We start from the raw sequence: 26,705 nt of genomic DNA on the forward strand, positions 1-26,705 counted from the left end.
TCAAACACCATGTTAATGCTCTTAAATGATTTAAAACAAGACCATAATCACTGAGACTACTTTTTTCTAATCATACTACTGGAAAGATGAAATAAGTTACAAAAAGTTCCCATGGCAGCTCTGCATTGGTTTTGTACAATCTTTTTTCAGATCTGTTCCAAACAAAATCTATTATAAGGCAGACATGGGAAACTCAAAAGCATTTTGCTATTTCAGGTGCACGTCTTCTTGTAGAGAAAGTTTCATACATCACACCTCCCTGCATGCTAAGAAACAGTATCATTTTTTAAGGCATTACAAAGACCCAAACAAGGAGTGCAAAACTAACTTTTGCAGAAAAGCTGTATTGCTTCATGGGATTTTCCCTCAGGAAATCTGTATCTGGTATATATTCTCAGTTTCATGATTCTTAGTCTGTGTGCACCTCCTTTTTTTACAGGAAAATTAGAAGTACGCAGTGATTTTGGTGTCTTGGAACAAAAACAAGACGCATCCCTTTACAGGAGGTCTAGGTGAGAAATCTGAGTAAACCAACAGTTCCATTCTGCATCACTTCATTACAAAAAAAAAATAAAGTATATGTTAAGCTACTGCTATTACTGCTTGCTTTTTATTTTATCAGTGTATTTCACAAGAAAACTAAATCCACTGTGACACTGTAAGGATAAATATTTAATATTACTTTGAAATAAGTGGAGACCCTGCTTTTGCCAAGACAGTGGTCTACACAGTCCCTGGAAGAAAATTGTTTTTGCAAAGAGTAGGTTAGTGGAAAGAATTGATGCACCTGCCTGCTCATTGCATTTGCCACTGTTTTCTGTTATTCAATGTCCTGCTGTAGGAGAAAGAAGGAGTTCAAACTTTATAAAAGAAAAGATGTAATGCGGAACTACACTCCAGAAATAACAATAAGCAAAGAGGTCCTTGCATTTCCCTTTCAACAGTTGCTCAATTGGTAAATTGCACTGTACCCTGTTTCACAGGGCCCCATCCTGAGCCATGTCAGTAAAGGGTTTGTGACTTCAGAGAAAGAGTAGGATGAAACTGTACTCTGAGAGAAAAGGACTCTGGGTCTACTGGCAAATTAACCGCTATGCCAAGAGCTGAGTAAAAATCTAGGAACTGTGTGAGGAATTATCTGAGAATGACACAAGAAAACAACTACTGAACAGCAATTTTCAACAACTTTCCTTGCCTTCCCCACTAGAGTGATGCAATTAAAATAATCTTATTGAGATATGGGGATGCAAAAGGCAAGTCATGTTTCCTGGAGCAAGGGCACACTGAAGAAAAATCAAGTAGTGAATAGATATGTCATTATTTTCAAGGCAACATTTTATTTAATTGGTCCCTAGGTTTCCTGGACCAGTATTCTGTTCCTTTGCTCACTGTTCCGAGTCAACACTGTTAGCAGAGAGATCATTTTTTCCAAGTACCATTTCTGCTGGATATATAAACCTCCACTGAAGACCAAGCCTCATTTCAGAGCACACTAGTCGTGTCTGAGGCTGTAAAGATCAATGGTAGTATTGACGCAGACAAAGCTGATCTCAAAGTCCTGAAATTCAACACAGGAAGGGCTGTAAAAATATGGATCATTTTGGGTGACTGTGAAAATGGTCCAAGTGACAGCAAACAAGCCCATGGGTAAACAGATTTTTACTCTCTCTCTGAAATTTGCTTTTTCTTTTAAATGAAATCTGTCATGAGATCAGATAAAAAGATTGGATACTTTAAACATGCGGAAGTTTCGCTCATCAGTTTTAGAGTCTAAAAACTGCTGATCAACAACCGTATTTATGGAATGGAAACTAATCTGTTGTACCTATAAGTTATGAAACAAGACTATTTATATAATACACAAAAAACCACAGTGACGAAAACCAGATTCTTACTATGACTAAGACAATCACCAAATGCATCTCTTGTACATCCTTGTGAAGCACCCAGCTCCTGGAGATAGCAGTCACAGGTGAGATGAAAAATAACTATAGCAATAACAGCCCTATTAATGCTGCCAAGGTATGGATGAAATAAAACCAGCACCCACACACTGCAACATCCTCACGTCTGCAACAACATCCTTTCACAATGAAGTTGAAGTGGCAGGAATGGGACTTACCATCAACAACACCCTCTTGAAGAGGTCCATATCCACTGCCTCTGTGAGCAGGTGAATGCTGGTAACATCTGCCCCACTGCGGTCGGCTCCTAAAGAAACCTGGCTTGGATCTCCTCCAAAGCTAGCGATGTTCTGCTGCACCCACTTCAAAGCTGCCAATTGATCCAAAAGGCCGGCGTTTCCACTCGCCTCAGGAGAATCTATTGTGGAAAATAAATAAATAGGTCTGAAAAGAAATAAAACTATAAACTTTTGAAGTTTTGATTAAATGTTACATTTTCAGCAGCTCTTACAGCTGAACCTTGACAAAACTGATACCAGAGTTTAAAAGTCTGAAGTGGTCTCTTCCAAGGTCATCACTTTACAGAATGACTCTATTTCAGTTTTCACCGCTCCACCAGACATCCGTGGAGGTGCCTAATTGTCTGTCCTGATGATAGAAAAATAACACTCCAACTTCTAAGCTTCATTTGGACACCTCATGGCAGGAGACTTGAATCCAGGCTCAAGTATCCATAAATTCAGGCCATGAGATTCTTTTTCTACATAAGCAGCTCTATCTTAAAATGAATTAAATGTAAACAAAAAATCAGTGTGTTTGCCAAATTCTCAAGTTGGAAGGGACCCATAAGGATCATTGACTGTTTCCCTGGCGTACACCTAATTGCATCTGTTTGCTTCCTACATCCCTTTTACACTGACGCTGTCTGACCAATCATTTATAAGTCACATTATCTTGCATTTCTTTAAACACATACATATATTATTTTATAATTTATAATGTCTCCATATATATCCTTTGAGATTGACCTATGCCTAACTGATAGAGATCTGATTTATATATATTCATATTTTTGTTCCCATGAAAACAAAAGAAAAATTGATCATGTACTCCCCATGCTTAGGTATCACCACTGAAAAGACTACTTACTTTTCAACAGCAACTAATGGTAACCTCATACTTTGATTAATAGGAAACTAATGCTGAAAGCGCTAATGATGCAAACTGGTAGGCAAGCTTAATTTTATATCAACAAAAGCAGAAACAGTAATTCCTACACAGTCCGTAAGAAAGGAATAGAAAATGATTATTCACTGTCTACTTCTTTTTAATCCACAATGAGCCATTCATTGTTAATGATTTTAAATTCTCCACATTTAAAACTTGGAAAAAAACCAAACAAGACAAGACAGAAAAGCCAGGAATAGAAACACAGCTGAAACTATTTGTTTCTTCCATTGCCAAGACCAAATAGTACAATTTTAAAGTAAGGGTAGGCTCAGAAACTAGTGAATCAAAATGAACAGATAGTGGGATAAAAAGCTGCCACTTCATGGACAGCTAGCCCTGTCTCAGGCAAAGAGCAATTGAAAGCATACACCCTATAGTAGATATCCATATGCCTACCGTAAATGAATTACTGATATATCATAGAGACCGATTTAAGCAGCAGAACAGAATATAGAGGAGACCAGATTATTGATAGCCTTGCGGATCTTAAAGATACCCACATCACAATAGTCGTCACTATAAGTGCCCTTTCAGTAGGACAGCCAAGAACTAAATGGCCCCAGAAACTACAACCTTCCAGCTATAGCCATAGTTTCAGATGATCAGGCCAAGCCACACCAGTGAAGCAATGGAGGAAAAACTTTCCCTGCTTTAGTTTTCAGGAGCTTTTTAGTTTGTTCTGCACACCACGACCAGTTCCCTGGGTTCTCAATCGAGCAAAAAGCCCACTCCACGTTGTTAAAAAGGAAACCTCATTTCAAGGGCTTGCTGTATGCCTCGTGAGACCTCCCCAGAGGAAGTGAAATCCATGTAAATGTTTTAGCTGCACGATGTGCCTCGCTACCTGTATACTAAACAACAAGACCAAGGAGGGAAATATAACCGGTTCCTTTTACTCTGCAACAACCACAGCCAGGTTGTGAAATGTACCACACTGGGGAACAGATGCATGCACAGACATTCACAGTAGTTAGACCAAAAGAAATGTGTCTGCCAGGAATCTTTTCCACCGCCTTTTTGCAGGAAAAGATCACATTCCTGAGGACCACAGGAGAATGAAAATAAACCAGTGTTCAGAAGGAAGCAAACAAGGACATACAGGCACATTTCTGTTATTACTAAACTGGAGAAGAACAATAGTGCTAAATTTAAGCATGTAAATCATCCTGTTTTATATGACTTCATGGACTCTTAAAAGAACCAGGCCTAAAAACATGACTGTCTTCTCCATACTCTTGCCATCCATATCACCAGCGATTTACCTTAACTTTTCTGGGTGCAAAGCGAGAGGTGAAGGCACTAGTAAGAATGTGCATCACTTTTTGCAACATTAATGGGTGACAGCAAATTCAATTAAACATCCTTTATACTTAGAAGAATCTTAAGAGCTCTTCAACTGCTTGCAAAAGCCCTGTCAATGAGAGACCAAAACAGCTGCAGAACTAACAAAACAAACAAAAAAAAGGAAATCTGTTGTTTTCACCACCCTTCATCTCCTCAAAATCTCCATTTAACTCCTTCATTTCTAGTTTTGCAATTTATAACAAGTCAACATGAGAGGATTCAGCACTTTGCTTAGTTGAACAATGAAACTGATATCGCTCACAAGATCATAACTTTTGTTTGTAACTTCAGGGTCTTCTAATAGTCCTGCTGCTAATGTTCCCACAGGCCTAAGGGTGAGCTCCTGACCCCTTTGAAACTGATGGCAAAACTTCCAAAGGACCAGGATTTGTCCAAGTCTTTCAGTAAGAATGGAAACATCCCTGGAATATCATTAAGGATTTGGTTTGAGTCTTGAGAAAAACTCTGATAGTATTTGACCCAGCTTGATAACCTTCATTGAAAATCCCCAGTGGCTACTGGTCATGTACAGGAGTCAGAGGTACTCCACCAACCTGTGATGGACCAACGAATAGATCTTGCAGTGGGAGCATTGCTCACCAGAATGGGTATGACTGAAAATCCATGCTGACAGGGAGCCTGGTGCAAACATACCACACCTCATCACCCCCACATGGCCTAAAGGGGACATAGAGGAGACAGGAGTGTGGCACTGAAGGAATTTTTAGGGCTTCCCATGAATGTGGTGCTCAGCTTGCTTCAATGACTCTTGCAAAGAGCTTTTCCTATTTGCTCTGGTTCCCTCTGGAGCAACAGGATTTTCCCACATGCATACTAAGGATTTCCCACAGGGGAAGAGGCCAGGAAAGACTGCACTTTTCCCTGGCTGCAGCTCCACAGTACAGAGAGGGAGAGGGCCCCTGAATACTCCCTGCTCGTAATGAACCTCTATCTGAAGGTTTGCAGGAATGCAAATTCGGTACATTCAGCTTATGCACTGATGTTGTGGGACATGTGTGCAGATCCCTGTGAAAAAGAGGCTGGAGAATTTTCCTGGTCCTGAAATTACGGACCATCGTATAAATACTGCTATATAATATTCAGCCCAGCTAGCAGTTTCCACTTAGGAAGAAACCTAGGTGAGATTCACAGGGCTGAAGGAGGTTAGTGGGTAACGCGTGGGCAGTGCTGCGTAATGGAAGCTCGCACAGCATGTATCCACACTGCATTTGGCTCTAGCCAAAATGAAGCCACGGTATCACTTTCATAAGCGTCTGGTTTGCACTAATGAAAATAGTGATTCTTTCCCCAGATACACCTATTATCAACTTCATATCTAAATGAGTAAGGAGTTTGTAGTGCCAGCTCTCTAGTTACTGAATGAAAAACAGGTTTTGCTGGGAGTGAGCTTTGAACAAAATAGTAAAACAGTATTTTGAAGGGAAACAATAACCAATAGCTGCAGCTATAACCCCAAACTAGGCAAAATCCACCCAGCGTCACTAGCAGTAAATACTCAAAAGAATCATGAGGCAAAGTAGGTAGGTCTGGTATTTGCAAACATGGCAAATATAACCTCCTAAAGGTTATAAAAGTACAAAAATGTCCACTAGAAAGACCAAGGATTGCCACCGGACTGATGGAGCCAGAGTTCCACTTGCAATTGTTGCATTTTCTCTCCATGGCTCTACCTCAAGTTCCCCTGCCCCAGCCAGAATTCAAAGATGGTAGAAAGAAAAGTGTTCCCTACTTGCTTAAACAGGCAAATCTAATAAAAGGTAAAATGAAAAAAAAAAATCCCAAAGACCAGATGGCACTACCATAAAGGTTTAGGGAGATATGAATGTGTGTTTTCATGTGCCTCTTTGCACAAGATAAAACCCTGCATGTAATGGGAATTTGTATAATTTTTAATGCCAATTGGTATTAGGAGGCAATAGGAGAGCAAAAGGTCCTTTACACTAGTGTATGGGGAAGGGATGCAAGCACAGAACATGCGGACGTGCAGTCACATCCAGGACAGTAAAAGGGGCTAACAGAATTCAAATTAAACATGCCAAATCCTTCAGAGAAGTCAGGCTGAATTACTGAGGAACTAACCACCTGTCTTTGTGCTATACTTTCAATACGTTCATGGCCTTCCTACCATTAACCTGCAGTTATCCTGCTCTCCCTGACTCTGACACGGGCACAACTGAGCATTAGCAAAATTTCATGGACGGAACAGCTGGAAGTTGGAGACATTGACAACCATATCCACAAGGACAGGCCACTGAAATTAGCAGGAATTTTAATGCCTAACCTATCTTCGTGTGTGCCTGAAAAACCCACTATCCACAGTTTCATCTGCAAACAGAAGTCTAGCCAGTGCTTTGATATAGATGCTTGGGGTTTTTTTGTTCCTGTCCCTTTGCCTCCAGCCTCTCCCCTTCCTCTTCAGATCAAGTCCCCACCATTTCTTGGCCATTTTTTCCCCAAAAAAAAAAATCGGTGAAAGATACAGGTTTCTCACATTAAAAAATAACTTACCTTTAAAAAAAAAAATTAGAAACAGAAGTATTACAGAACGCAATTTAACCCATAGTTGTGTTTGTTCTAGAAATCCATGACTTACCAGTACTAAAGAAGCCAAAAACACCGACCCGGTAGTTTGCCGTCACAACAATGACATTACTGATGGCAGCTAGGTATGATCCATCTATGGTTGTCTTTCCCTCCTCAGCATTGTAACTCCCTCCGTTGTGGAAGAACAGCAACACTGACATGTTTTTGACCTGCCGTGACATCAACCAGGTTAATATTCCTGTAGCCAACTGGTTTTGTAGGTCACAATGAGAACACAAGCATCTTCCCCATTAACATTATCTAAGCCATTTATAGCTCTTTAACAGTGACCATAATGAGGGGATATCTGGCCATCTGCCTGAAATTCTAGGGCTAAATTGTCCACCATTGACCTATATACCATCAAAGAGGACACTATGTCCGGTATAAAGAAGATTTAATGGCATCACTGTGTTCCACCAGCCAACAACTCTACCAGGTTAGCTCAAGGCAGACCCAACCTGCTGACTTGGTCATTGAGCATGTGGTGGGCTCATCTTTGCTGCAACATGTCTGCTTTACACAAACACACAGGAAAAGTTCAAACAAGCGGGAAACAGGAGAAGGAAAAGGTCTCTTGGGTTGCTTCATCTTGAGCAGGACTAACTCAATAGCAGTGCAGGGCTGCTTCCTACTCTCAAGTCTTCAGCACTTAAACACTGCCTAGTCTCAAAAACCTCACTTGACAAGAGCTTCTCATTGCTCCTTCAATCCCCATGGAGATTTTCCCCTACTAGATATATAGAGGGGTCCTGCAGAGAGGACTTTGTCTCTGCATGGGAGAGACTCACCTCTCGTGAAGCACAGAGGGTGTCTGCCCCAAGAGAGCCCAGCAGGACTCCTGGCATGGGAAGGAGCTACAGTGGGCTGCTGTTAGCACTCCTTGCAGAGCCACCCGATTTTGCTCAGAAACAGAGGCTTTTTCCCAAAGCAGCACCCCATCTGTGTGGACCCTCTCTGCACACACAGCAGGGCTGCAGCCAGGCTGCTGCTGCATGAGCAGCACAAAAGCAGACCTGCCCGAGGAGACCTCAGCATTTACCAGTAGATTACATCTCTGTCAAGGTGACACTCAGAAGAAATACCAGTGAAACATACAGAGGGGTTTTGTTTAGTTTTTTGCTCTTTTTTTTTTTTTTTTTAACTTCCTGCTGCAAAAAGCAGAATAACCTTCTCCAATGGTAAAAAGTTTTTTTCAAAGGGTAACCTCAATTTTCCGTTCAGCACTTTCATCCCCTGTTGCCCACTTTGGGACTATCCTGAAGGAGGCTTCTCTCTCCTCTGCCCAGCAGTGGGTCACACCCACCCACCCATCCCACTTTCTGCTTTGGCAGCTGCTGCTGTTTTTCAATAAGGGCTGGTGGTCCCTGCAGCAGCATCAAAGTACATCTGAGGTTTGTTTTTTCCTGCAGCTAGAGGGCATTGGGCTCTGTTGCTGTTATTTTCTGGATGGAGCTTAACTAAACACAGCAGTCCCATCTGCTCTGGCAAAGGATGTCACCAGCAAAAATGCAACTGGCTGTACGGGAGAAGCAGCAGAAAAGTGATGGTTGCAGCCTCCTGCAAAATTACAGGATAGGAGGCAACATCCCCTCTGCTGCTCTTATTTTGTCATGATTGTGTGCACTCCTGACTTATCTATCTGGACAATCACTTCAGAGGCTTCTTGTGAACACAGTGTTACCAAGAAAAACCCAGAAATTGCAAGCACTGAAACATGCTGCTCTCTCTCAAGAACTTCTGCTGCTGAATAGAAATTGCCTAATTCACAGTGCCTTGTACCCGGTTCCCATTTCTGCACTGCATGCAGCACAGCGAGAGATGGGAGTAAAGAAAAAAAATGAAAGAATCTGTTTTCACATGGAAATTCATTCTAAAAATACAACCACATCGAGCCATGTCAGCTAAAATGGCATTAAACATTATGTTGAGCCTGCTCCGTCCCCTCAGCTCAGCATGGTTAAGCCTGAGGTTCCAACTAGGCATTTCCCACATGTCCACAGCCTGCATAGCACCATGACCTCCAGCTGCCCTGTAAATTGTGTATTACATTATGCTGAGTGACTTTACCCAATTACTTTACCCAATGCTCTAGTGATGAAAAGCTTAAGAAAGGCAAAGACAGGAGATAAAAGTTAAAAATGGCAAAACAAAGCCTGTTGCAACAGATATGGAGCAATCTGGGAGAAAATTTAGCACCAGGGCTGTGCCTAGTGCCAAGTGTCTGGAGGTAGCATTCCCGTTTCTAGTCTGCATTGAGCAGTGACGGATCCCTCTCCTATGTAAAGGTAAACTGTCATGAAAAATAATTTGGGGTGTAATCCCAAGGGATTTCAGTCTCAGAGCTCATGGATTTGGGCGGTTTAGATGAGGGCTGTTTAACAGAATTGCCTTCCCATTTCTTGTTAGCCATTTTAACAGCTTAGTACAATTATTTTCATGCTGTAATTGAACTATGCCTCACAATATGAGATATTTCACATCACCTATCTATCTATATATTTGGTAGCCAATTAATTTTTTACTGTACTTTAGCTGCTGGATAATTTATTTTGAATATAAGTGAATTTCCCCCGATCCTTGTTCTCAACCAAATTTAGCCAACCACTGCAATTAAATGTGAGGCAGAAGAAATGCAAGACCTTAACTAAAGCCTGCTGGAGCCAGTCTCTTCATCCACCACCACTTGGTACCAGGCTGAGATGCAGCACCGCCAGCATCAGTGCCAGGCTGCAGTGGGGCACACGTGGGGCAATGCTGGGCAGAGTGGGGCCAGCATATTCCTCATAGACAGGCCACAGCTGCCACGTAGCTACTGCCCAGTGCAGGGTTTTGCTCCATACTTAGCAACAAAACACAGATAGTCACACTTCGAGGTGTAAAAATCTGTGCAAAAAATTCCAGCTGGGACATTGTCAGATGGCTCCCTGGCTTAGCTAGCAGGGGGGATGTCTTCTGGGGAGCCCAGCAGCTCCACCATGGTCTCACGCCTGTAGGGGCTTCGGTCCCATGTGCAAACCCTCAAGGGGGAGAGAAGTTCAGCATCCACCAGGAAGCTGAAAGTCAGCTGGAAGTCTGAAAGGCTTTACAATATTCAGAACCATCTTCTCCATCCTTCTGTAAAACACTTAATGAGCTACTTGGCAGGGATAGATTTAAACTCTACTGAGCCAGGCAACCTCAAGTGCTTTTACTACTGTACAATATTGCTCTGTAAAGAACTGAGTGCAACAGGGATGATGTGATAAGGATGGGAATAACACATGCAGGGGATGGGAGAAGAGGAGAGAGGGTACACTTTCTATTCTTATTTAGTGGAGAGTTTCAGCTCTTGATCTTACATTTGAACTCTTTGCAAACCAAGCTGAAGCACAGCTTTGCTTTGCTAGTGTGACAGGTGGTGATGGTTATAGGTGGAAAAAAGTCTCTCAGAAGTGCCAGTTTTATTTGGAGGGTTATGTGGTACACGTAGCTATGGAAGTAAAATGAGGTGATGTCATTCACCTTCTTCACTGCTTGACACTTAAGAGTCCTTCAGTGGCAGGCAGCAGTCCCTGCACCGTGCTCTTGTTCAGGCTCAAAATGCTCCTGAACGACCTCTGCATTTGCTCCTCTCCAGGAGATTTTATATTCAGTATTTACTAGCTAATTTAACTTTCCATGGGCTGAAAATATATAACTATAGCTCTCTGTATGTGAGTAAAAAATAGAGCTCACCACAAAAAGAAACAGGAAAATGCCATGCCTTCTGCTCCTAACTACTTCTGCAAAAACAGAAGTTTTGGTTCTCTCATGGGCTAGACTTACGCATCTGAAACTGATTGACTTGATTGGACCTACTTCTACCATACACCTACAAAAGACAGGAGGGATTCAGTTCTCAGTACCACTAAGGAGAAAAGACAAGCCTATTTAGACTATCAGATGGTAGAAAATACAATGCTTTCAAATAAGCTATCTTGAAAGCAGCACTTAAGCAGACATGGCAAACTGCCTGGGACAGTGACCTGATGTTTTCAATAAGCGATGACTGCACTCAAGGCAAAATGACAGTCTGGCGCTGCAGGGAGAAAACAGACTGCTGGTCTTTCTGGTGATTAAAAGGACCTGCAAGGGACTCTGTGGGCTGCTGTCAGATAGCTAAACCAGCTCTTTGCAGTATGTCAGACTCATAAATTTCTATTATAACCACCGTCACATTCTGAAAATCACCAGTACTGTGGAAAAAAAAAGCTCTATTCCTGTGCTCTGGCCCCACTCTTCGATGGGATTCACATGTTATTCAGCACCTTTATCCCCAGACCCCAGGGGTTTGGCCAATCTTCTAAGCTTGGCTCTAACTTGCAGCTTTATTTTATATCTGTTTAGAATGAGAAATTCAAGAGCTTTCAAATGACAATTTCTCAGATTATACCACTGGCCTGGTCATCTTTAAAACATCTATTTTTATGCTCTGCAAGCTGGGCACAAATCTAGCATGGCTTGCTAACCTCATTCCTCAACAGAGCTCCCACGGATGTCAACAGAGGAATAGTGAAGATGAGGGTGAAAAACACCTCATCTGCTGCTGCTCGACTTGTGGTAAGTGTTGATGTGATGTGTTGTATCGTGTTATCGCCTCCTGGACAAACGGTCTCATTTCAGAGACATTGCCATTTCTGTCCTTAATTTCTCCTCCTTTGCTGCCACCTTCTTCTTGTGTTTTGTTTCCCTCTTTGTCTCTCTCTTATTTCTAGGTTTTTAATTTTCTGCCCTCCTAGCTACCCAAACATGGCTCACTGAAAGCCTATAGGGAATACTCTTGCACCAGTACAAACAACAGAGCGCCTAATTTACCCTTGCAGGGCTTTGTGAACACCACATGAAAAACAATCGTTCATGCCAATTAAAAGTACTTTGAAAAGAGACAGTGCTCAGCTACAAAAAAATTCAACTCGTCTCCTACTTACAGTGGTGGAAGGAACAAAGACATTCAGATATAGGCAGTCTTCACTGACAGAGTATGATGGGGCCTCTCCATCTCCTGGCTGCCAACAAGTTGCCCTAGAGACACAGATTGAGAAAATTACAATAAAAAGGCTTGTACTCTTTTTCCACTGCTGCTATTTCCTTATATTTTGATGCACTAAGTTTATAATATCTTTAAAACTGTAGATCTCAATCCCATTTAAAACTATGCCCACCTAAACCTTAATAACAAATACTTGGGTTTGTATAGACACATACAAATGCAAAAAAACCATTGTATTTTCATGTCTAGAATCCTTCCCTCAGAAAACCAGCCTCATTTGAAAAAGATTAGAACTTGAAAATAAGCCTTCAGAAAACTCACGCTTTACATAAACTGCACAAAATTAGCACCAGATGTAAGGGGAGCAGGACTGGGGGTCTCAGGCACAGGTCTCCCCCTGCTATTGCCTGCACACCTATGTAATCCACTCTTTTGCTGAAATACCAGTTATTTATTTTAATTTCTAATAGGCTGTGGGCTACATTTATTTATATTTATTTTAATTTCTAATGGTCTGTGGGAAAATACGGTAAGTTTAAAATTTTAATGCATTTTTAAAATGTGTTTGCTCTAAGCATAATAGCAGACCATCAACAGTGCCCAGCAATGTTAAAAGTAACTTTTCAATAGGAATTCAGCCAGCCAGCCACGTACAGAAAATCATTTTCTGGCCATCATCTGTATAAGCTCGAGCTCCCTCCACAACAAGAATCAGGTGGATGACTTTTGCAGTTCAGATATAAGCTATTTTGAAGCCAGTTCATTCTACTTCACAGCCATATTTATATCACGTAATGAGTTATGGAAAAGCATCACAAGTTAGTAGGAAAGACACCAAAAGAGGCTATGGAAAAGACAGTAGTATCTCAGAGAATTATTTCTAAATTATCATTTTTAATGCCCTTCTAAATTTATGCTGAAGGTGTGAAGAATTTAATAGAAAACGACAAGGAAAAGGAGCAGCTTTAATGCAATTCTACAAAATCTTTCCATAAGGGAGGTTCCTAGGATGGCGATATCACTCAATAGCTTTCACACTGATGTAAAGAAGCACCTCATCTCCAAACAAAACTGCTAAAGCCATTTTAGGCAGACAAAATACAAATTCCCAGGTAGGAACATGGCCAGGACAACAGGTCTAACGCTATTAATCATACAGCTTTCCACAGGGCAGCAGGAATCATCACCCGTGCTCATGGCTAGTTTTTTTCTGTTTTTTTTTAGCAACTCATCAAGATCCCCAGCACCTCCAGCTCCCAGGAGCTCCTCATGCCAGACCGACTCCGGGGAAAGGCTGCCACCTGCTGAGGCAAGGCCACAGCTCCTCCAGCAGCTGGAGACTCCAACAGCTGGACAGGTTTTTTGGTTGGTTTGGGTTGGTTTGGGATTTTTTTAAAGTCTTTTATCAGGTCCAGGCTGATAAATAAACATTTCTCTTCTGTCAGTAATGTCACTGTGCTAATGTGAATTTCTCACATACAAATATTGTGCAACACCAATATAGAGTCCTAAAAAATATAGATGTCAACATTTTCTATATACACACAGAGTGAGATCCCTCTGATTCTCCAAGTGCACCTCCATGGTGCTAAGCTCAAATAATTGGTTTTTTAACCTTAAATGAATAATAGAAGATGATGTCCAAGTTCTTCACTGGCTTAAGGAAGCACTGAGAATTCAAAAGATAAACTAAGGTCCCTAAATTGCTTTGAAAATCTCAGCCAGGCTGCTCATTGCAACACCAGGTCTTCAAAGAGAGACCACAGAGGCAGACGTCTCTTACCAAAGTCCTAGCAGACACCACATTGTGGCTGCAGACACAAAGAGTTGGTGTGTGTGTTAACCTAACATCGCTGTGCACCTGAGGAAACAAAAAGCCACCTCTCACCAGATCACTCCAATGTACATGAGGCTGCATGGCTACTGTGGTTATGCTGTTAACACCACAACTCAGGTGCAACCTGAAGGATGAGACCACCAAAGGCCAGATGCTCTTTCAACTCCTCAAGACAACACTGCATCTCTTTTTATTCAGTTTGTCACAGGCTTTGCTAGAAACCTCTGGAGACAAATCCTGAGTAATGGAGGGACCAAACAGCTTCCACACAGCTGATAGGTCTCTACATCTGTAGCCTCAGGGTGCATTTCCACCAAAGCAGATGGTGATTCATGTCAGGCCTGCAGGGTGCCATCCTCCAGCTCCCTTGAAAAATGTATCATTTCCTTAACCATGTAAGCTCTTGGCCAGATCAGCTAGCTCAAGTAGTTTGTCACTAACCACATGAGGACCACTCCTGGTGCCAGGAATTGAAAAGGACTGCATGGCCAGCTGTGGCTGGAAGGATAACACGGGATCTCAATAGACCCCAGGTCCATATTAGCTGCCTTGGAAGCTCTTGGGTCACTAAACCTCAGGTCTCAGCCCTGATTTCTTCAACTTCCTCTACAGAAAGTTCACCAAGTCCTTCCACCAGAGTCTCTCCTTTTGACTGTTCTGCATCTTCAATCTCCTGTTTCTTGTTTCCATCATTTTCTTGTTTTTTCTTGCAGCTCCTCATGTCTGCCATAAACCAGTCTGCTTTTTATTGATAGGAACGTGACCGGGTACCAGCTCTCGTGTATAAACTTCCTGTGTACATGTGCAGCATGGCTTGCCCAAACGGGTTTTGTGTGCTGTGTAGTTTGCTTTCTATTATGTGGAGCAAGGATGGACTGTGAGAAAGACCCTATAAATAACACGCCACTTTCATATCTTGTTTCATATTGTTGCTGTATTTCTATTTGCTGTGGGGGTTTTTTTAAATAAATCCACTGTCCTAACATGTTCCACAGCGCAGATATACTAAGTAGTGTCACCCAAACCCTCTTTTCTTTAGGAAATATACATTCACAATTTGTCATTTTGGTTCCCCAATGCAAAAAAAAATTAAGACTCATATCGTAAGACTCAATGAAACACAAACATGCACACAAAGGCTATGTCCATAGAGTACCTCTGACCTAAACTCACTGAACAGTCATGTCTGTACAGCCCTGGAGAACAGGGCCAGCCAACAGGAAACATTAGATATAGGGACTTAAGAGAAATTTAGCCCATCTGCTAATACAGTTCCTAGAGCTCATTTCCTCTTAAGGCATTACCTAAAATGTTTATAACTTCCGTAACTCTGTCCAAGCCATTTAGCAAGTATTTGCCTTTTTGGACAGAAAAGACTGAGTCCTTCAGCCTGACCTCCTAGACATTATTAGGCAGACAATTTCTATATGAGGCCCACAGCTTCTGGTTACATCAGCATTAAAGCACCCCTGTTTGATTAAATACTCTACAAATTTATAGCTCAGCAGGAGCAAACTGTATTTGTATAAATATTATAAATACCTGTATAAATACTCAGAATGAAAATGGCTTGACAGCTGACTGTCAGTGGGGAGTTATGCATAGACTCAAGGCAATGTACTGGAATCTGCCTTTTTCCTTGAGGTGCTTGCATGCATTAACATATAGACGGAGAAATTATTCTTTTTGCTAAACGAAGTCCCAAACGTGTATTAATCTATACCCTATAGGTTCTTTTGCAAGAAGGGACATGAATATCATGGTCATTACTCCAGCTACTTTCATACACCTGAATGGAACAAGCGCTTCTGCCGATGATCAAAGGGTTTTCTTACCGAGCCACAGTAGCATTCCAGGTTTCCACCCAAGCAAACGGCTCTGGAGGACTGAAGCGCCTCTCTGCAATGGGAGGTGCAGCATACGGGATCCCCAGGAACTGGTTGATATTTCTCCACTCCAAGCCAACACGGATCACCTGGGATTTGCCCATCAGATCTCCATGAGACGGGATGTACACAGATGGAGTTAAATCCGATTCAGAAATGGACAGGAATAAATCTGTTGGGGGGTGGGGAACAGAGGAAAAATAATTTGCTTCTCAAGTTAGTACCATTTCAGCAATGAAAATTAATCCCATTTCCCTTAATTTTAAACTGTTAAGTGTCTAATTCACTTCTTCAATTGAAACATAGATAAATTTGTGTTATTCTCTCCCTATAAAATACTTCATGCTATGCTAGATCTTAGCTGCTGGATATGAACATTTAACTTTCCAGACCCTTACTCAAACATTTATTCCAGATCAGACATCACATTAGAATATAAATCTGAGCATTTCTACAAAAAAGGGAGAGAGATTTTCAGACTTCCTCCCCAGCTCTAAAAAGCACAATGTTAAACCTTTAAACATTTATAGCAAGTCAGAAAGAAGAAAGATAACCACATGGCTCATTGGTTTGGGCTCTCACCAGGAAAGAGTTGCACTTCAGTCCCCTTTCCAGCAGCTGTTTCATCATGCGAGACAGAAGACCTTCAACAGAGGGCAATGAGCACAACCCATATCCAAATTCCCTACAGTCCTGTGTAGGGACTGCTGTTCTTGAAGTGGGAATCACCAGTGCAAGTGCTCACTAAGGCACATGCGTGTCTTCTACATGCCAGAGAAGGGAATGCAAGACCGTAGGGTACCAGAGGGCCTTCATCACCATCTCTTGCCTTACACTCTATTGTGAATACTGCCATTTTCTTCCACAGAACTTACGCCAGTATCTACATTTTAGATCAAACATAATTGCTATCTGAATTTATTTTTTGCTTGCACAAAACTATGAAATATTAGGGGGTTATAGTTTGATCCAAATTTTTTTTCTTTTTTTATATAAGGGTTCTCTGAATCATTTGCTATATATCCAAATAAGAGGTTTTTCAATAGTGCCTTACTTTAAAACAGAGCTAAGTGATACCTCATACTATTTCTCTCCTAAAACAACATATTTGATAGGCGGGAACCAAATTCTAAGTCACATGACTAAAACCAAAACCGTACATAAATATACAAACACACAAGTCTAGCTTTTATGTCTCAGTCTGTGATTTTGCTTCAGTTGACAATGATAAACCCCTTTTTCTCTCATCAAGTTTAAACCTAGAAGGTTCTTACTGATTTGTCAATTCTTCACAGAAATTTCAGTGAAAAGGAAATATTTCTTCCCTTCTCCCTTATTGTTACTTGGTTTCTAATTACTTCTAATAAAAGAAATAATCAGTACTACATGAAATGAAAGCAGTCTCTTTTAAAATCAAGGGAAAGAAACAACAAAACTTAGGGTTACAAATAAGTACGTAGCCAAACAATAGAATTTTTACCTGTCTACACAACTTCTATTTCTCTCTTAAATAATTTTCATTTCTTTAAAATATTAGTTCATCTTGGTTTAGGGGTTTTTGTTTGTTTGTTTTTGTTTGTTTGTCTTCTTCAGAGATGGTCCTTAAGACTTTCAACTGACAGTGGGTTTTCAACACTCCTTGTGTTATTCTCAGTTTAAAACGAAGAACATATAGAAACATCTTCTGCAGATGAAAAGGAAGGAGCTGGACTTTCATTACTGTTTTTTTGCTTGTCTTTACCATTCTGCACTTTCCAAAACACCTTTCATAGACTAGACTTCCTTTATTATACCTGCTTCAGTGTTAGATGGTAACACTATGATTTCATGCATTTATAGAAAAAGTATTTGGGGACATTTTCCCATCCCGCTTGGCTGTAACTCCTCTGAAACAACAATGGACAATTGTCTAGGAGACATCCATATTGCTTTAGGTCTAGTGAGGATTTCCTCACTCTTCCATTCACAAGAATTGTGCACGGGCCACCGCAGTTGAGTTCCTTCCCCCACAGCCTTAACTTGCTCTTACCTTGTCTCCTATAAATATATGTAGCTGGCTCTTTGAGTAAAACCCGGCAGCTGTGGCCTTGCAGGCCAAGTGTGCATATCTGTGTATCAGGGTAGAAAAGGCATCTCACTGCTGAAGGCTGGATTTCCAGTGTCACCACTGTACATGACTGGTTCTTTGAACAAGCTGTGAGGTGAAACGTGAAGAAAAAGATCAGGTAAAAATGTATTCTCAAAGTATTTTGTATGACATTGTTATAAGATGCTTAAAAGAAAGGTTTTACAACAGGTCAAGCAACAAGGATATGAAGTAGCTCTAAAGCAGAATAATGGGACATAAATGTCCTCAGATTCCCAGAACATTCTCCAAAATAGCCAAAGGACAAAAGGTTATATTGGCTTTAAAATGGAGCAATACAGCAAGAGAACTGGTATCACAGGTTTTAGGAGAAGCAAAACATCTTCTAATAAAGTACTGAGAACCTCAGCTGAATTCAAACAATCCCCAGGGAGCCCCAGGGAAATGTTTCAGAATAATAAAATCCCTCTCACTCATCCCAGTTTGTACTCAGAGGTGGGTATTCAACACTTTTCCTTTAGAAAGGCTCCTTCAAACAGTTACAAGAAAAGGAAAAAACAATAAGTTACACTGCTCACCCTCATAAGGTGAGGACCATCTACTGCAAAAAGTGGGACCATTCCAAGGATCATCTTCTGCAGTAGGTGAGAACTTTTCCTTATTTCTACCGCTCTGCGGCATTGAGGATTTGCCAGTCATGTGAAGTTAAAGGACTCTTTGCTGTCTAGTCAGGCTATTGATTAAAGCAGTTCCCTGTGTTGTTACTACAGCCTGCTTCATCCCAGCTCTCAGTTAACCTGCCCCTCACGCACCACAGCTACAGGTTACTTTACATAACGGTAGGTGACTCTACCATCTGTCTCACTCGATGAGCTTCCCTTAACTGTTCTTTAGAAAATAATGACATCATCCCTTTAATTTTTTGCTACAATGTTCTCCAAGTTGTACAATGCCTGGAGAAGCAAGAGATCTCTGCACCCAGGAGGTGTCAAAATTACACAATCACTGTATGGCATTTTATGTCTATTGTATCTTTCTTTAGATAAACTATTTCAGGACCCTTCTCTTAAATTCAGAAACACTGGGGTAGTCCTTACAAATAAGTAAAATCAGTGTATCTATGTTGGGGCTGGACGGCGTGGGGGAAGGTGTTCTTGGTTTTTCAGGCTCACAATCCAGTATTTTCTGTAAAGCTATGAATAACCACTTCTTACCCGATAGACAAAAGTCTCTGGCAGTGAAGAAGTCATTGGATATATCTCTACTAACTTGCACAACTTCAAAGTTTGAGATGGAAGAATCCATGAGAACAGAGGACACATTTAAAGGTTCCCATATATCCAAATACTCTGTAAAATAAACCATAAAAAACCAATATAGTTAGAGGAATCAGTAAAAACTTCAGAGGAAAATAATACAGAAGTAAAAGCATTGGGGAGTTCCCCAATGAAAGACTTTCATCTTCCTTTGCATCAACTGGGAATAAATGAAATATAATATTCAAAGGCCTCTGATTGACTAGAGGGTCCAGTCCCATTTTCAGAGGTCACGTACAACTAGGTTTACAGAGGTATTCAGTTATTAAAGAGGTAAATCTGGAGCAGCTCCATCCAGGTTTGCACGTAAATCCAACTGATTTAAATAAAAGGTTTCTGAACAGGCCTAATTACATTAAAGTCATAATGCTTGCACACGAGTTCTTGAGCAAGTACAGCCACTAACTCCTTGGAAAGGAAGTGGGGATCCTGCATGTGACCAAGCACTCCCAGCACCTTCAGCAGACATCCACATCTATATCTAAAACAGGAGCTGGTTTCCTAAGGTAGGCTTCACCTCAGTCACCTGCAAGGTAGATGTCTACATCTGAGTTAATTACACTAGACTCCTTGTACTATCAGGAGGAACAAACAGTTTTACTATACGATATCTCCATCCTGGTTTAGATGTCTGCTTTAGGATGAGACAAATCACCCCCCAGGAATCCACTGATTACATGAGCCATATGTCCATGTTGTCTATACAGGGAACCTCATGTGAGTAGCTGAAATGGAGATGTCTATGTTGCCTGCATGCATCTACGTACAGAGAGCAAGTCCCAACCTTACAGACTAAGTGAAAATGAGACAACGGTTTTTGCAAATGTTATATTTTGTCTTCACTTCCCTTACAAGCAATCGACCAAACTCCCACAGAAGCACATGCAATTTTCACAGATTTACAGACTTTTTTTTAAAGGTCACAAGGATTATTTTGATCATTTTAATCTGATTTTGTAGACAGAATTACATGAAATTCTATGAACTGTTCTAATGTCATGTAACTGCTACATAATTAAGATTGAAATCTATTTCATATATACATATGCACAAATATGTACATATGTATATATACACATGTGTTTTACATATATACAAACATGTATATTGACATATATACCTGTACACATGGATGTACATGTGTGAGCATATATATACACATACATACTGACTCTAGTATTCAAAAAGAATTATTCTTCTGTCTCACAGTGGATTTAAAAAAAATGCCACAAACATTCTTTTCTCATATACAAACAGATAAAAATATCTGCAGGCTCTCAATTTTGCACACAGAAGTCAAAAAAGAAGGCTTGGGAAAGAATGGGCCTTTAATTATTTTAGTTCCTTTCAACAGTTCAATATGTTTTAAAAGCAAAAGGGCCTTGCTGTGGCCACCGAGTCCTAAACAGGAAGTTGGCGTTACCCTTTCCATGTAATTGTAGGGTGAGGATAGAGCTGAGTCAGCTGTTGCTTTGCTATCCCTGGTGAGCAGATCTTGCCCTATTGCTTGAGTTTTTGCCCACACAGATGCAGAAGTTGTGACGGTTCATTTCATTAAAAATTTCTTTCAGTCTTCTGAGAAATGGGTGACTTGCGAAGATGGCCAAAGTTTCTTTCCTTCCCCTCTTCACAGAAAGACAGCTGTTACTGTACTATTCAACATCAAATCTGAAGCTGAGGTCTGCAGTTCATACAATCAGGGCTGTGGCATGCCCTCCCTGCAACTTGGAAATCCTGGTGTTGACATACTTGTTCGGTTGATGAGAATCCAAGACCCAAAACAGACCACAGACTAGCCTGGTTGCATCCTTCCTTGAGCAAATAGGCAGGGAACAGCAATGACTACATTAGATTTCAAAATTATTTTATTCCAAATAATTTATGACAACACAGGGTAACTGCCACAACTCAGGGCTCTACGTTGATGCTGAAAGTCTTTGCTTTTGCAAGGTAAATCCTTCCCAAGGAAGTGTAAACCTCAAGCATGGGTTATCTCCCAGAGGACAAGCTGAAAAAAACTGATGTGCTACCACCATTGCCAAGGCTGTTACCTTAGTGCTAGCTCCTTTGCTCTCACCCTTGCTGAAGAAAACGTCTGATGGAGTGATGAACCGACCTACTGTACTCCATATACCTCCCCAAACAGCCCAGCCCTAGTTCACGCCTGTGAACTAGAGGCAAGAAAGCAGCACCGGGTCCCATGGGTCCTTTTCAACCACTTCAAAATCATTCTATTCCTGTTATATTTGGGAGCAACTCTTCTAAGACATAGAGGCTGAAAGTCTCCAGCTAAGTAGAAATGAAGGTTAATTTGGTATTGCACTGTTATATGTTAAGGACCACAAGCTTACCTGATATTGCAGAGTAGCAAAGTCATCATCAGCACTATACTCAGAGGTAGTCTGAACTAGTAAGGGAGAAATGACCTTTCAATCACAGCTTGACTTGTGCAACAGACCCACTGCACTTAATTTTTTCTTCCCCTTAAGCACTGACTATTCAATTATTTTAGAGGAACTCAGTGATTTTAGTCATGTGGAAATTACTACATTTCTTATTGTCAATGGTTTCTCTATTTTAAAACCGCCTAACATGACCTGTTGCATGACCTGTCTTGGAAAATTTCAGCCTCTACAACTAGGGTGACAGTTTGTGGCATTTATTTAGAAAGATACTTAAAAATAGAAATAAATTCTGTAAGTGATGGAGAATTAACCATTACATCCTCTCCAGAGATTATCTGCCTGCACTACTAGATCCCCCAGGTCTTACTTTTCCAGACTATATCTTGTCAGTTTATGTTTTTAATTATGTCCTTTTTTTTTTTTTTTTCTGAAAACATGAACAAGAAAAGATTTTTTTTTAATCAATATGACTTAAACTTTGTTTTTACATAAGAGCAATGCTGCCGTCTTGCACTGTGTACAGTACTAGTAACTGAGGTCCAAGAAATGACTTGTTCCAAGTACTGGAACAAGTAATCTCTCTAGGTTCAGACACAAAGCTTCAAATTACTAGCTGTGGTTCTTTCAAAAAAGAGCCTTGTCTGGATTCCATTGTAAGTCAACAAGTCTGGGTGCATCAGTGGTTTTGGAAGATATTTCACCAGACTGACTCTGTCCCATAGCTTCCCTGACTCACCGAGTGACCTTGGGCAAGTCTCATAATCCTTATATGCCTCCATTCGCCCACAGTTCAAACATTCAGAAGCGTTCTTGCTAAGCTAAATTCTACTCTCTCAGGAAAGAAATTCAAAACAAGTCCACAAAAGCAAAATAAATTCCTTGGATTTACACCTCTGACACTTGAATTTGGCCTCCTGTATCTATTTCCCTGAGGTTTACTAGCTTACCGTTATTAAAATCTTTTGAAGGTGCTCAAATTAAGCTTGTGAGTGCACACTGCCATATTTAGGTACATGTAATGTGTTCTACATTTGATCACAAGCTAAACTTCCTACTTCTATATTAAAACATTTTTATTTTATCCCTTTATGTGGGATAGAGTCAAGTTAATCAAATTCATTTTAAATACATAGAAGACACAATGGGCATTTTGCAGCCCATGCTGGGCATGGAAGAGTGACAGGATGCAAACATCCATAGATCGTACATTCATTCCTAAACCACAATTTGCTTTGCTTATTCTCTGCCCCAGATCTCACAGAAGTGACCCTTGCAACCGCCCACTACCCACATGGCGTTGTTTTTTGGGTTGGTTTGGGGTTTGTAGGGGTTTTTTTCATTCTCAGTCCTGGACGAAGCATTCATAATTTCAGATCAGATTTACATACTGAGACTTCCAGTGTTTTCCCTTTCTGATCTTCTGCCCAGCTGACCCCAGATGCAGATAAATGCAGAAACACTAATGCTTATTTTAATGACAGAGCAAAGCCCTTTAACCCAGAGGCGTCCATGGCACCATTGTGGACATTGCCAGCCAGCAGTTAGTTGAGAAAGAGATATTGGCTATTAGTTGTCTCCTTCTTCCCTTCTCCCGGCAGCAGATCCAGCAATGCCCACAGCCATGCACACCCACTTTATTACGTGGGCAAAACAGAACTTTTCATGGCTGACTGTGCTGGTTTTGGCTGGGATAGAGTTAATTTTCTTCACAGTAGCTAGTATGGGGCCATGTTTTGGATTTGCACTGGAAACAGTGTTGATAACACAGGGATGTTGTAGTTACTGCTGAGCAGTGCTTACACGGAGTCAAGGCCTTTTCTGCTTCTCACCCCACCCCACCAGCGAGTAGGCTGGGGGTGCACAAGAAGTTGGGAGGGGACACAGCCAGGACAGCTGACCCCAGCTGACCAAAGGGATATCACATGCCGTACAACATCATGCTCAGCATACAAAGCTGGGGGAAGAAGAAGGAAGGGGGACATTCAGAGTGATGGCGTTTGTCTTCCCAAGTAACCGTTACGCCTGATGGAGCCCTGCTTTCCTGGAGGTGGCTGAACACCTGCCTGCCCATGGGAAGTAGTGAATGAATTCCTTGCTTTGCTTTGCTTGCATGCACGGCTTTTGCTTTACCTATTAAACTGTCTTTATATTAACCCACAAGTTTTCTCACTTTTACTCTTCTGATTCTCTCCCCTGTCCCACTGAGGGGGGAGTGAGCGAGCAGCTGTGTGGTGCTTAGCTGCCGGCTGGGGCTAAACCACGACAGTCCTTTTTGGTGCCCAACGTGGGGCTCAAAGGGTTCAAGATAATAACAGATTTGATTGGAATGTGCTAGGTCAAATTTATAGCTGTTATTGCTGTTTAGCTATTAATCAGCAGGCTCCTGTGCTTGCCATAGGCTTGCTTGCCTTACTGTATGTTAGAGTCTAGGGCTCGTTAGTGGCTGCTTTTTTGCTTTCACTGCTTGCCATGCTGCTGTACCGCTGATCACCTTACTCTGCTGTGCCTGGGAACATTTTGATAACAGCAATGGCGATGCGCCTGGGCTGGCAGATGGCCAGGGCATCGCTGCTGTTTCTGTGCTGCTGCACTGGACAGGCTGGAACTCCAGTGTGAACTCGAGTCGAAGGGACTGTGACCTGTGGATGAGACCATGTGGGAGCAGGACACCCTGAGGCGTCTGTGGCCGTGGATTAATCCACGCCAGAGCAGGTACATCTCAAAGTGTCTGTGGCCCTGGTTATGTCTGTGCCACAGCAGGTATACGTCTCAAGGGATTGTGGCCCAAGGATAAGTCCCCGCTGGAGAAGGTACACCTCGAAGCATCTGTGGTTGTGGATAAGTCCATGTTGCCCATGATCTAAACTTGCCTCGTCTAGAAACTGCTCTCACAAGGCACACAGCTACAAACTGGCACTGCTTTACTGAAAATGCATAGTGCACCTGATGGGCTGGAAGACATTTCTGGTTTATATATAGGTTAAGTTCTGACCTTCCAAACCACATTTTGGTAAATGCTTTGATTGGATAATTACAGCACTCTGAATCCAGCCAGCCCTGTAACTTTTATTGCAAAATTATAGGTGTTCCATACAGAAAGCCTCTCTCTTCCAGATGTTCTCATCTGGGTAGGCAAGATTTAAGACTGGTTTTGCAAAAGGACTCACACTGGCCTTACTCTGTTCCCACTCAAGTTGTAAGATGGCAAGACTGGAATAGATTTCCTGGGGGCACAGAGTTCAGCCTCCCACTTTCACAGGCAATGACATTATAAAATCCTTTTCATAAAGTCAACAAAAGTTTCATCACTGACTTGAGTGGAAGCAAAGAGGGGTCAGTTTTGAGTTTGCTGGAAAATCTGACATTTTATATAAGGAAACAGAGATACAGAAGTGCAATAAAATAAGTTAAATTTAGAAGAAAACTCGTGAAGTTGAGGAGGTACATTAAATCAGATGAGGTTAACATGAGTTTAAGGAAGTAAATCAGATCTCTGGGTTCAGTATGCTTAATTTATGTTTAAAAGACAAATTCTCATCTTAATTCTGAAATTTGTGAGCCATAATTAATAGCCCTGACTCAAGCCAAAAACATGCTTACAGACTGAACTCAGTGCTTTATATTTCTAGCCTTCAGAGGTTTTTTTCCAATGAAGACTGCTAACCTGTCTGTATACCAACAATCTCCAAAACCAGCAAATCATCCTCATAGTGGACCTGCAGAAAATATACTCTTTCTAAAATATAATTGCTTCTCATTTTTGTCCTTCCACTGAGATTTGAATAATTCAAAACAAGTAATTTTCTTAAAACTGCTGCATAATAACTATAATCACACCTCAGACAAACATGTCCCAAACTAACAAATGTGTTATTTATGGCCTTTAGCAGTGAGCAAACTTGCTATGCTCATGTTAAATGCAAGCTTTCTGCATCCTTCAGTAGCGCCGATTATAGTAAATGGTATAGTAATAGGATACTAAAAATGTACGAGATATTTATCGAGGTTTAAAATAAGCTGTTTTCAAAAGGCTAAAATCTTCTTGTTTACAAACAGAATAAAAATTGAACTTAAGACCAAAGATAGAGTAATTCTATACCAGAGGTCCCATATGCTGTATGGGGGCATGGTAGATCAGTTCCCAAGGATGGATAAAAAAAGACTGTCTTTGTTTCACACCAAGGATCTCTCTAATATATCCTCAGCATTGTGGCAAAACAGGAAGACAAATGATACTATTAATCACCAAAGTCAGCTACATCAGCACCTGTACTACCATCAGCATCTCTGCTGAGAATGGAAATACCCTATGTGCTGAGATAGCCCGATGAGAAATTTATTCCTATGTCGGAAAATCCCGTAGCCACTTCTCAGTCTTACATCGAGAGAAGAACTATAAAACATTAGGGGATCACAGGAGGCAGAAACAGGAGAGGCCTAAAAGATCATTACATCCATATGCCTCAGTGGTTTCTCAATGAATTACTTGATTTGAATGGCGTGGGAATAGAGCCCATATGATCTGTATACGATCTGCAATCCCATGCAGAGATCACCATCTAAGGGCCATTGTCTTCTAGTGGTTTCCAAATCTAAGACAGATAGCCGTATCCTATTTAAAACTGAGAAACCTGAAGACACAAATGCTCATTAAAGTTTGGATAATTACTGTATACAATTCATAAATCTCATAACAAAGTACAAAAGCAGAAGTTATACATCAGTGTCACTCCTCCCTTCCACATGCACAGGAATATTTTCAGGCTCTCCAGTTTGATTTAAGCACAAGTATTCCTTCTAAAAAGCCAGGTAACACGTTTTGTAGATTGTTTTGCTTCTTTCAGTCTTAATTGTAAAGACAAAAACTTCCACAGCTCAAACCCCTGTGCATAAACCGTTTGAATAACAGCATTATACAACCGTAAAATAACAATACATAATTTCTCATCAAAAACTTTTCTTATCTCCCCCTATCTTACAGCTGGCTGCAGAAAGTTCCATCACAAACCTAATTATGAGACCTGACTGTTTTCTCTTTTATAAAACATTCCTCCATATTCACGCAACTCAGCGGAGTTGTTA

General features: G+C 41.1%; 1 protein-coding gene across 1 annotated transcript in view; it reads right to left on the reverse strand.

Annotated features, from left to right (window-relative positions):
• TG (thyroglobulin) overlaps positions 1–26,705 on the reverse strand; it is a 161,979-nt gene that overhangs the window by 65,228 nt on the left and 70,046 nt on the right. Inside the window, exons 36-41 of the mRNA XM_072855051.1 lie at positions 19,117–19,251; positions 17,846–18,010; positions 15,766–15,988; positions 12,032–12,125; positions 7,093–7,252; positions 2,123–2,322 (exon numbers count right to left, since the gene is read on the reverse strand). Of these exons, the coding sequence (XP_072711152.1) occupies positions 2,123–2,322; positions 7,093–7,252; positions 12,032–12,125; positions 15,766–15,988; positions 17,846–18,010; positions 19,117–19,251 (977 nt within the window). The remainder of the gene's footprint in view (positions 1–2,122; positions 2,323–7,092; positions 7,253–12,031; positions 12,126–15,765; positions 15,989–17,845; positions 18,011–19,116; positions 19,252–26,705) is intronic.

Source organism: Ciconia boyciana, chromosome 2 (genome assembly GCF_034638445.1).
Source record: "Ciconia boyciana chromosome 2, ASM3463844v1, whole genome shotgun sequence".
Classification (NCBI taxonomy): Eukaryota; Metazoa; Chordata; class Aves; order Ciconiiformes; family Ciconiidae; genus Ciconia; species Ciconia boyciana.